Here is an 11,992-nt window from a genome sequence, read left to right as displayed (position 1 = left end):
GGCAGCTCCCGAGCCACATGCTCCGGGGGCTGCCACTTCCCTGTCTCCTCTGAAGTCCCCTCCCCAGCTAGAACGTGAGATGGTCTCCTCCCCGGAGTGCAGTGAGATGCCTCTTGATCTCTCCTCCAAGTCCAACCGCCAGAAACTGCCTCCACCCAGCCAGCGCAAGACTCCTCCCATGCCCATCCTCACCCCCGTGCACACCAGTGGCAAAGCGCTGCTCACCACTGTCCTCTCCAAGTCCCAGCGTGCGGCACAGGCCACGGGCAGCAGTGTCACCTCGTGCCTCGGCACCACCCCACCCTTGGTCATCTTTCCTGAGTTCCTGCGCAACGGCGAGCAGGGCTCCTGGATGAAGAACACCACGCTCATCAGCACCATTCCCGGCACTTATGTTGGTGTCGCCAACCCGGTGCCAGCCTCGCTGCTGCTCAGCAAGGATGTCGGTGTGAGCCTCAGCAGGGACCCACGCCACCTGCCCAAGCAGGAGCCCATCTCCATCATTGACCAGGGTGAGCCCCGCAGTGCCGGTGTTCCCTGTGGGAAGAAAGCCAACCAGGTTGGCACGGAAGGACAGCAGGATCCTGCCAAGAAACTTCTTCATGGTAGAGCTGCTCCAGGAGCTCCTTTGTGTCAGTCCAAGGACATCGCCACCTGGAATCCTGTCCAGGGAAGCGTGTACCCGCGATGCCCCATCAATGGAAAACCTTCCAATCCTCAACTTCTGCCTCTGGGCTGGTCTCCGTACCATCAAACCCCACTGCTTTCCATTGGCATTTCCACGGCAGGACAGCTGCCCCTGAACCAGAGCAGCCCCTGCAAGACAGCCGGGGCAGGCAAGCTGCTGGCATTCCCGAGCGTGCAGCCTGCCGAGCCCAGTGCGGCCGCCCAGAGCCTGCCGGAGGGCGAACAAGATGCTGCAGCCAAGAGCAAGAGCTGCCGGGCCTTGCCCAAGCCCTGCGAGGAGCCGACCAACCCAGCACCACCGGAGGCAGGTCCAGCTTTCCATACCAGTGCTTTGGATGGGAAAGGGGGGAAAGGGAAGCTGGACAATGCTCCAAAGAGTCAGGAGTGCACTCAGCCAGAGTCTGACTGCGGTCAGGAGAGCAACGCACAGACTGAGGCTCCCCAGGGGAGCTGTAGCCTCAAACAGCCAGATGCAAAACCCAAAAATCAAGTGTTAGCAGCGTATTTGTCACATGACCTGCCAGCAGCTGGGCAGCAAGGCCTGCGGATGGTGCCAGAGGTGCCCACAGATGGCCAGCGCAAGGAGCTGGGCTGCAAGGGCTCCCAGGAGCCATCGGTCACGGAGCCCCTCCCGTGCGTGCAGAAGGTGGATCTGTGCAGGGTCAAGAAGGAACGAGTGGAGTGTGATGTGTCCTTTCCCTCAGTGACCTGCCTGCATGCTGGGGCGGCTCCCCAGGCCTTCGCTGAGGCCAAGCTCAAAGGAACGGGGCAAATCAAGCAGGAGGGTGGCACACGCTGCAAGGCCAAACGACAGCACGATGGGGACACCAGGCAGAGCCACAAGAGACTGAAGTGCCAAGGCCAGGACAGTGAGGAGTCCCCAAGCAAGTCGGGAAGCTGGAGCGTGCATGGCCGGAAGGTGCATAGGATGGGCTGGGACTGCTGGGTCAGGGCAAAGGTGGGGCTGGGGGAGAGGAAGGAGCTCTCATGGGGGGACAGTTGAGGGCACAGGGCTTTCTACCTGTGCTCCTGGGCATTGCCTAGCTGTGGGGGAAGTACCTGTGCTGCAGGTTGTCCAGGGCAGAAATGTATCTGGATTGTCAAAAAAGCGGGAGGGTGCCAGCGTAATCAGTGGAGATAGAGTTTTGTCCTTTTTGTGCTGCTCCAGTTCAGCCAGTGGGAAGCTCCAGCTTCAGCCCATGTCCTCCTTTCACAGTGGCAAAAACACCACGACAATCCACATGAGCTTGGCAAGCAGGCAGGCCGGGAAGGCCGAGGCGGCCCGGGTTCCATCACGGATCACAACAGCCTCGGGGTAAAGCGCAAGCGTAGGAGGCCAGCGAAGACAGAGTGCCCATCTCCGGCTCACCGTGGAGACAGCCACGAGGAAGGTACTCTTGGGAATGGCAGTGGGTTCCTGTGGCATCAGGCTGCCCTAGAGGCCAAACTGCTGTTCTCCTGAAGCCAAATGGGCTCTGGAGCTGGGTTGGGATCCAAAATAGAGCTGCAGCGTGATCAGACTCCCAGAATGGAGGAGGTTGGGAGGAACCTTAAAGCTCATCTTTATCCGCCCTGCTGCCATGGGCAGGGGCACCTTCCATTAGATCAAGTTGCTCTTGGCCAAGCCTGGCCTTAGATGTTTCCAGGGATGGCACATCCCCCACCTCTCTGGAGAACCTGTGCCAGTGTTTTAGGACCCTCATTTTCAAAAACTTCCCTATGTCCAGTCTAAACCAGCCTCTGTTGGTTTAAAGCCTTGGGCCATCACAGCAGCCCCTGCTATGATGACACTGCACTGCCCTTCCCACATGACAGGTCTGTGATCTGTTTTCTCATGGTTTGGTTTTCTTCACAGGTTACTTGGAGAAGAAGCCCAAGAACAACTTCCGGGATTTCATTCCAGTGGTGCTGAGCAGCCGGACGCGCAGTCAGTCGGGTGAGTTGGTGCCCAGGCTCCCGGTGACAGTCCTGCTTGGACTTGGGAGCATTCCCTTTTCACGTCGCCTTGTCGGTGCATTTTGTCCTGCTTTGAGGCTTTGCCTTGTGGATCCTCTTGGCTTTTTTGTCAGCTAGAAATCCCACTTTTTTGCAGGAAGCATTGCTGGCTCTTCTGCAGGTGTGACGGGAGAGTGTGATGTGAGTGGTCCGGAGATTTTGCCATTGCTGGAGGAGGATCAGGAAGAAGAAGAGGAGGAGGAGGAAGAGGAGGAGGAGGAGACATCCTTGAAACATCGCAAGCTGCGCAAATCCCACAGGACATCGCGCTGCCACAGCCGCAGGGACAGGGACAGGGACAGGTCTGTGTCTGAGAGGAGCAGCTGTCACACGAGGAGGACCCGGGAGCTGCCCTGGAGAGCAGAATCACCCAGGCAGGTGTGGGAGCCCAACGAGGAGGAGGAGGAGGAGGAGGAGGATGGCCACATCAAAAGGAAGAAAAGGAGACGGCAGAAAAGTCGGAAATACCAGACAGGGGAATACCTGACTGAGCGGGAGGAGGAGCAAGTGGGATATCCCCACCGGAGGCGGAAATCCAAAGCAGGTACAGCCTGGGAAGGGGGTTCAGGTACTAAACTGGGGACCAGAGGAGGAAATTTTTGTTTTGTTATGTGTGGAATTTCTGGGGGGATTTGGTTTTCATTATTTTTTTTTGTAATGATGAAACTCCCTCACTTTTAATGACCTGGTGGCTGTAGAATGGGCTGCTTCAATTGACCAACTCATCTTTCAAAAACATTTACAGTAAATTCCAAAGCAGTAAACAGCAATTTATGTGGCTAATTAAAAACTGATCTTACCCTTGGCTTAAGACAGAGGGCATGGGAAAATGAGAATGGGATGAGGTAGCACAGTGGATTTCTGGACAAGCAGGGTCCCTGGGAGCTATCTGTGCTAACACAGGGGGATGTGGAGCCATTCTGATCCAACTAGGCTGCTCTTGGCTTTGTCTTGCTCTATGAGGGTCACTTGCAAACTTGCACCAGGGAGCACAAGGGTGAGAGGATTAGCAAGGGTGCAGTGATGGGGGATTCCCCTCTGTGGCTTGTAGGCGTGAGGAGGAACACGCTGTGCCTGCCTGTGCTCACCTCTGCTCTGCCACTGCTCCTGCACCTTCCCCAGCCACTGCCAGACCCTCCGTGAAACCTAAATCCATGATGAGCACATCCCTGAGGGCAGCAGTCTCTGTGGTCCCCTCTCCCTGTGCAGGGACAGTCGAGGCTGTGGCACCTGTCCAGCCGTGCTCGGTGCGTGCTGCCGCTTGGCTGTGGCTCGTAGTCCAAAGTCACACAGGTGACGGGGGGGAAAGCTGTCATGGGCAGCACTTGTGCCAGCCTTCTGCATGCTTGGGCTGTGCTCTTGGAGGGCATGAAGTGGCCATGGCCCTGCTGCCTTCTGCCACATTGGAGCTCAGACTGGCACTCCTCAGGTGCTGCTGAGATGCTGTGGGGAGCAGAGGTGGCTGCTGTCCTCCCAGCAGCTGATGTCTGCTCCAGCACAGCGTTACACTATCCTGTGGTGTCTGGGAGCCTCTGTCAGACCAGGAACAAAGTTTCGAGTTGGCTTCCTGATGTCTTGGCAACTCAGGCACTCTCGGGATGCCTCCTGTTCAGAATGGGAGCCTGGAAGGAGCTTTGCAGTGGCATTCAGGAGGGTTTGCCAGCAGCTTTACCACACATGTTATGAGTCTCTGTCTGTCTGTGCAGCTTCCCTCAGAGGCTGGACCTGCTGTAGTTTGGATTCAGAAGTTGTGGCCTTGAGCCACCTCCAGTGGCAGTAGAGTCCTGAAGTTCTCTCCATGCAGTGCAAAGTCCTTTCCTCTGTCTCTTTTTAACTGATCTCTTACTCATTTCATGGAGTGCCTGTAAGTCTCGTGCTGCAGGATTGGGTGAGCAGGATTCCTCCATTCGGGGAAGACAAGGCTGGATTTCCCTTGAGAAATCCTGGTGCTTCTTAACTGGATGCATGTTAATGAAAACTTAAATGTGCTCCTTAACTTCAGGGGAAGATGTGAGAGGGCAAAGCAGGCCTGTTATGTTTAGGCAGCAAGCACTGAGTGTTCACAGACAGCTCCTCCGTGTCCTGCCCCTCTCAGACATATCCCAATGAATCCTGCTCCCATCTTTCCGTAGGTGTCTCATGTACATGCTGAGTTCATCCCAGATGGGAGAATCTGTGTGTTCCCTCTGCTTCTCCTTCTTGCAGTGTCCCTGCCCTGGGGCTGGATTTAGAATCATGGAATCCCAGAAAGGTTTGGGTTAGAAGAGACCTTAAAGCTCATCAGTTCCACACCTGCCATGGGCAGGGACACCTTCCACTATCCCAGGGTGCTCCAAGCCATGTCCAGCCTGGCCTTAGACACTTCCAGGGATGGTGCAGCCACAACTTCTCTGATTTCTGTGCAGCTGTCAGAGATGGGTGGTTTGTCTTGCCTGGTGCCAGAGGTCTGGGTGACCTTCAGTGTGGTACCTACAGAAGCTCCACACTCGTTCACATTTCTCCTTTAGATTGCAGGCACCGGAAGCAGAAGGAGTCTGGGAAGGGCAAAGGCACAGAGCTGCAGCTGAGGAGCAGGCTATCCCCATCCCCCCGGAAACCTCAAGGACACACGGACTTTCGGAATGGCTTCTTCCTGGAGCACTCCGACACCTCTCCTGTCCAAGAAGAGCTAGAGAAACCATCAGGAAAACGCAAATGTAAAACCAAACACCTGGCAGGGATCTGTGATGAGGGGAAGGTATGGCTTGAACAGATGAGGGGTTGAACATGTGAGGAGAGAAGGAGACTCCCACGAGTCATGGCCACATGTACCAAGGAGTTGTATTCCTTTCTTTCCCAGGGGAAAGGCTGCTGCAACCAGCCCAAAATGTGCTCTCCGAAGAAGCCCCAGGACTTGTGGACACTTTGTAAGTCCCATCGGGCCAGCCCAGGGAGTTCCCCTGAGCTGCCTCCAGCCCAGAATGTTCCCCCCGGAGCTCGGCGGCTGATTGTGAACAAGAACGCAGGGGAGACACTCCTGCAGCGAGCGGCTCGCCTGGGCTACAAGGTGAGTCCTGTGCCCTCCTGCCTGTGCCCCCGCTGCCCTGCCCGGGGGCAGGTTGTCACAGCTGTGCTCTTGCTGTGCAGGACGTGGTGCTGTACTGCCTGCAGAAGAAGAGCAGTGACGTGAACCACCATGACAACGCGGGGTACACGGCCCTGCACGAGGCCTGCGCGCGTGGCTGGATTGACATCCTGCACATCCTGCTCCAGCACGGCGCCAACGTCAACTGCAGCGCCCAGGACGGCACCAGGTGAGCCAGCGCAGCATGGGGCAGGGAGCACAGTGGGTTCTTGAGGTTGGTCATCACTGAATTGATCTTAACCCAAACCAGAGCATTTCCTTAGCAAAATCCCGGTCCCTTTTCTGCCCTTGCAGGCCTATCCATGATGCAGTAGCAAATGACAACCTGGAAACCATGTGGCTTCTCCTTTCCTATGGTGCTGATCCCACTCTGGCCACATACTCTGGGCAGACAGCAGTGAAGTTGGCCACCAGCGATGTGATGAAGAGCTTCCTCTGTGGTAGGTGCCAGGCCTGGGGTCACAGTGCTCCAGACCTTCCCCTCTGGCAGCAGGCAGGGCCAAATCTGGGTGTGAAAGGGCCTGAGCAGAAAATGACTTAGTCTTTAACTCTGTCCTGTCACAGAAGCATGTTTTTACCACTCAAACTTTAATTATAAAATTGTATGTGTTTCCTGTATAAGAAAAAAGTCAGTTTTCAGTGTGCAAGGAGATGGCTGTGCTGTGGTCACACGACTGAAGACAGTGCTCTGCTTGGAGATGCTGTTCCACAGTCCCTAGTTCTACTGCTTAACCTAAGGGAGCAGATTTTTATTGCCAAATAATGCTGCCTTCTATGGCAAAAGAGCCCTGCCCAAATACTGCTGCTGGCAGAAGGGGCTGTTTTGGATCTTTATGGTTGCGTTCGGTGCCATTTGTGTACAAGCAAGACGAGTGTTGTAGCTTCTCCACAGCAGCAAGGAAGGGACAGCCAGAGGTGGTTCCCAGACAGAGACAAGACAGAAAATCCCCAGTGCTGACAAAACTCTCTTTTCCCACTGCTGTGTGAGCTCCTCTAGGGTCAACTACTCACACAGGTTTTGAGGATGGTGATTTGGAGCTCAGGACTGTTCTACAAATCCTTCTTTCCAAGCCACTTCACACTGTCTGTTGTTTTCCCTTTTCAGCTCCCATTTCCTGGTTGGGGGCCTGGGGTGATGCCCACTCCTGAGCAGCGACACCCTTCCTGCAGCTGTGGTTCAGCTTTTGCCATAATGCCCAAGTGGGAGAAGCAGCAGGGGTGAAGCAGCTCCCCCTGGATCTGTGGATGTGCGCACCAGGATGATGCTTCAAGCCATTAACTGTCTGGATTTTCTCTCTCTAGATTACCTGTCAGATCTGCAGGGCCGCAGTGACGGAGACCCTCGGACAGCCTGGGATTTCTACAGCAGCTCCGTGCTCGGTGAGTGCAGCGCGGGCTGGGTCGGTGGCAGCAGAGCAGGAGGTGAGGCTGTGGAAAACACGTCATTACCTCGGGTTTGGCCACATCCATCTCTACTCATGCTTTGGGTAGAGACCTTGCTGTGGTGACACATGCTGGGAGTTGCTCCTGGGAGGGATTTCTTTGAGAAGTTGAATATTTGCATCTCTTCAAATGCAAGACTTTGCTGCAGGTGCTGCTGCTGATTCCTGAGGGTCTCTGGTTGTCGATCCCAAGCATGTCATTCTTGTAGCAGTTCTTGTTGCTCCCCTGCTAACTGGTCACCAAGGAAGGTGAAGGACATACTCATTCCTTCAAGGTGTAGAAGTCTTGAACTTCCAGGTTCCCAGAACTGCCCATCCCTCTCCCCTGCTTTGGATGGGAGATGTTCATCCAGGGGAGGTCCTGTTCTTACAACACCAGGCATTTTTCCCAGTGAAGGGCTGACTGCTGCCTTCACTGTCACTTCTTCAAAACCGTGGTTACAATGGAAGATGTTCTGGGTCTGGCATGGGCATGTGGCACACTGGAGTCCCTCCAGCCTCTTCCAAGTTCAGTGCTCCCAAGCCCTCCGTAAGGACTTGGAGCATTTACACTTCAGGTTGAGAGACTGCTTGTTGATTGTAGTTGTTCACCTCCATAACTTCCAACATCCTTCTAGAAACAAAAACAAGTCTGATACTTTCAGGAGGGTGCTCTTGGAAGAGGACTTGTCTTTGGAGGACCCTGAGGTCTTTCCATTCCAGAACAGGAGAAATTCTTCACTCCTGAGAGCACTGTTTGTAGGCTGCTGCACCTCAGCCCTGCCAAGGGAACAGTTCAAACCTCAGCCTCCTTCCTCAGAATTTCTCACTCTCAAAGCTGCCACAAGCCTTTACAAAGAAAAATAGGTGTTCTTTGCAATATTTTTAAAGATACTACCCCTTTTGATTCATCACTGATTTCCTGCTGCCCCATCCATGGGGCATTCCCAGTGTTGCCTTTGGGAAGCTGTCTGGCAAGGCAGGAGCTAACACAGCTGGGAAGTGATCCTTTACCCTGCCAGGTCTGTTTCCAGCAGGCACGGGAAGGGACCACCCTCCTCCCCATCCTCCTGGGATCAGTTTACAGCAGCAGCAGCTGAGGTGCCAGCCCCTCATCACCTGTGCTGTGCCAGGCACTGCTGCCAGGCACTGCTGCCAGACACTGCCAGAGCCGCAGAAAAACCAGGATGCCCAAGCCTGAGACATGGGCTGCTTTCTTTCCAGCCTGTTTACTGTGTGTCCTGCAATGTCCCTTTCTGGCTCAGGTCCCTCAGTAGTCACCTCGGGTCACCTGGAACAGGTACAACCCAGGGCAGGGAAGTACCTGGTTCTGCTCTGGAATAAGGGAGCTGCTCTTAATCATCACAGGCAGCAAACGACTCTCCTCCTCCCGTGGATCAGTCCTTTGAAATCTCCCTTTCCATCAGCTCCACCAGGTGAAGCACTGTATGTCCCTCAGGATACAGGAGAAATCCCAAGCCCTGCTTGAGCTGTTCCTATTCTGAGGCAGGAATGCTGTGCACATTTTCCTTGAGGTCTGCAACTCTCTGGGGGCAGAAGGATAATGAAGGAAGCCAGGGTGTGGGATCTCTGAGGTGTGGAAAAGTCATCAGTGTCCTGCGCTTGGTGCTGCTGGAGCTCCAGACAGAAAGTCCCAGTCCGGGGTTTGTCTGCACCTGGGACAGGCATTGTTGTGCCTGATTGTCTCCCTCAGTGGTACAGAATGTTCCTGTCCTTGTCGCAGCCTTTGCACGGGCAGACGGACAGGACTGAGCTTTCAGGACAGACAGTGAACCCTATTTTTGCCACATTAAATGCATTTAATTATTTTTTTCTGAGTTGCTCAGGATATCTGAGGTTTTTCAGTGATGGCATCCGAGCTTTGCCAGCAGCAACATTGAATCAATAATCACGTCACTTATTTTTGTCCTATTCTATAGCAAGTTTGGACGATTTCAGCACCCTGTTTCTTAGGGATTCTTTTTTCCTCCTTGGCAGCACTAGGAAATAACTGTTTTTCCCCCAAGACCCTGGCTAAGCCAGTGTCCCTTGTCATCTGCTGTTTTCCTCAGTTGGAATCCTACTCGTGCTGGGTGAGCAGCTGGGTGTGTGAAGCTTCCTCGTGCAGCACACCAGAAGATTTTCTTCTTTTCAGCCTTTTCTCTTGTGCGTGGGGCTGAACTTTTGCATGACTGGTTTATTTGCTTAGGGACACATTGGGTCTTGCTGCTCTCTGTAGAATCTAAACTCTCTTATCTGGAAGTTTTTGGAGTTCTCCTGTATTATCTCAGTGGGACAACACCACTCTTCAAACTTAAGACTATTCACACCTCTTCATAATAAAATCCAGGCAGCAAGCTTCTCTTCAACAGGAGCTTTTCAGATTGGTAAACAGGAAAATAACCTGTTTTTAAATGGTTTTAGATCTAGCCTGCTGTTCTCCATCCCCTCTGGACACAGATCCTGCTGGAGCTCAGATGCCTCCTGGAACACCCAGGCAAATTCTCTAAGTCATAGAATCATGCACTGGTTTGAGTTGGAAGAACCTTAAAGACCATCTTATTTCACTCTTCTACCATGAACAGGGTCAATTTCCACTATCCCAGGTTGCTCCAAGTCCCATCCAACCTGGCCTTGGACACTTCCAGGGATCCAGGGGCAGCCACAGCTTCTCTGAGCAGCCTATGCCAGGGCCTCACCACTCTCACAGGGCAGAACTTCTGTATATCAGCCTTAAATTTCCCCTCATGCTTGTTGCTTGGTTGGATTAGTGTCTGGTGGCACAGCCTTGCTGTCCTCACTGAGATGGGTGATGGCTGCCCTGGATCACCTGCCAGAGGTTCTGAGGGTGGGATTTGGGTGGAGAAGCTCTAGAGGAACAGAGTGCTCGCTGTGCCTTCCTTGGTAGGGCCTGTGCAGGCAAAGCCTCTCTACATCCACCTCCCTCCTTGCTGTTCCAGGCTCTTCCAGGCTGAGGATATCTGTGCTGGCATGGGAGAGGGGTCAAGGTCATTTTGGAGAGAGTCTGAGGTCTACCAGTGGGGTGGCTGATGGTGCAGACTGTGCACTGTCCCACCTGTGGGACCAGAGCACACCTGAGCTTCCTGCCACGACTCGAGATGTTCTCCCCACCTCACCTGGCCAGTGAGCAATCTCTATGCAGAGCAGCCAGCACTTGCTCCATGTTCCTCTGGGACAAGGGGCTGGAGGGGAGCAGGAGGGGTGCAGTTCTCACATGGCTGCAGGAATGTTGTGGGAAGGTGCCCGTGGGGTTGTGGAAGTGGCCAGGGAGTACCAGCACGGGCTGGTGTGTGACTGAGCACTGCCAACCTCTGTCCTGTTGCAGAGGGGAAGGACAGCATCGGCTGCGACCTGCTGCTCAACCCTCCAGGGAGCTCAGACCAGGAGGAAGAGGAGCAAGAAGCAGATAACTTCATGTTTGAGTTCTCAGACAAGCCGCTGCTTCCCAGCTACAACCTCCAAGTGTCCGTGTCCCGGGGGTGAGTGCCTTTCCCTGAGCCCTGAGCAGGACCACACGGGGCTGCAGCCCCAGCATGGGCAGCAGCACCTTGGTTGTTCCAGTGGGGTTAATAGCTGCTCGTGTATCTCAGGTGGTTTTTTTCATAGAATCATCACAGAATCCCAGAATGGTTTGGGTTGGGAAGGGCCTTACAGCTCATCCCATTCCACCCCCCTGCCATGGGCAGGGACACCTTCCATTAGACCATGGTGCTCCAAGCCACATCCAAGCTGGCCTTGGACACTTCTAGGGATGGGGCAGCCACAGCTGCTCTGGACAGCAAAGGGAAGTTGTGGCTGTGGCACTGGGGAAGTTGAGGAGGCAGTGCCTGGCTTGGCACAGCCTGGAATGTTCTCAGGGAAGGCTCATCAGGGTTCCCCCCACCCTCCATGGCCAGGCACATACTGCTGCCCTGAGTGTCTCTGTGCTGTGCCTGTCAGGAAGCTCCCCTTTCTCATCCTTGTGATCCTGCTAGTTCTAGCCCTGTGTTCCTTCAGCAGCAGCTCACACTTATGGCTCTGAGATTGTTTCCTTTCCATCATGGCTAAATCAGTTCCAGCACGGGAGCACCATTCCCACCTGCACCCCCTGTGACACAGTGGGGCAGAAGGGTGACTTAGAAGAGGCAGCAACCAAAGTACCACTCTTCTCTGCAACAAATTTTTGTGCCTGCCAGTGTTTGTCCATGCAGAGGGACACATGCAGCATGCCCTCCAGCAATAAACCACACCAGAAGCTCCATTTCCTGACCATGTGGCTTATTCCTGGCAGGGAAGCTCCCAGGACCTTGTTGAAGGCAGGGCTTTTCACATCACTGTCCCTGCCTGGCTGTGAGTGTTTTAAAAAGCTGTGACCTGTGAGGCCATGATCAAACCCCAGTCCGTGGGCTCCTGAGGGGAAGCAGCACATGGAGAACAGTGCCAGGGCCAGAGGGGAGAGCCAGCATGGCAGGGGGGAGGGCACCGTGCCTGCAGCCCCCTCCACCCCTATAACCCACCGTGCTCTTGCCATCCTCGCAGGCCCTGCAACTGGTTCCTGTTCTCTGATGTGCTCAAGCGGCTGAAGCTGTCCTCCCGCATATTCCAGGCCCGCTTCCCGCACTTCGAGGTGGCCACGCTGCCCCGGGCAGAGTTCCAGCGCCAGGTGTCCCTCAGCCAGGTACTGGCGCAGGAGGAGGTGCCAGCAAGCCCCGAGCTGGCGCCGGGCGCGGCAGAGACTGAGGAGCTGGTGCACTACGAGCCCGAG

The 11,992-nt window shown here is 54.7% G+C and overlaps 1 protein-coding gene across 1 annotated transcript in view; it reads left to right on the top strand.

Annotated features, from left to right (window-relative positions):
- BCORL1 (BCL6 corepressor like 1) overlaps positions 1 to 11,992 on the top strand; it is a gene marked incomplete at its 3' end in the record, with an annotated part of 15,745 nt that extends 3,753 nt beyond the window's left edge. The window contains exons 3-13 of the mRNA XM_031063442.1: positions 1 to 1,606; positions 1,904 to 2,078; positions 2,543 to 2,623; positions 2,780 to 3,226; positions 5,190 to 5,419; positions 5,522 to 5,728; positions 5,809 to 5,975; positions 6,101 to 6,246; positions 7,109 to 7,186; positions 10,574 to 10,727; positions 11,767 to 11,992. The exon at positions 1 to 1,606 is cut by the window's left edge and continues 935 nt beyond it. Of these exons, the coding sequence (XP_030919302.1) occupies positions 1 to 1,606; positions 1,904 to 2,078; positions 2,543 to 2,623; positions 2,780 to 3,226; positions 5,190 to 5,419; positions 5,522 to 5,728; positions 5,809 to 5,975; positions 6,101 to 6,246; positions 7,109 to 7,186; positions 10,574 to 10,727; positions 11,767 to 11,992 (3,517 nt within the window). The remainder of the gene's footprint in view (positions 1,607 to 1,903; positions 2,079 to 2,542; positions 2,624 to 2,779; positions 3,227 to 5,189; positions 5,420 to 5,521; positions 5,729 to 5,808; positions 5,976 to 6,100; positions 6,247 to 7,108; positions 7,187 to 10,573; positions 10,728 to 11,766) is intronic.

Source organism: Geospiza fortis, unplaced genomic scaffold (assembly GCF_000277835.1).
Source record: "Geospiza fortis unplaced genomic scaffold, GeoFor_1.0 scaffold412, whole genome shotgun sequence".
NCBI lineage: Eukaryota > Metazoa > Chordata > Aves > Passeriformes > Thraupidae > Geospiza > Geospiza fortis.
The sequence above is the reverse complement of the archived record's forward strand: the minus strand, read 5'-3'. Positions and strand labels throughout refer to the sequence as shown.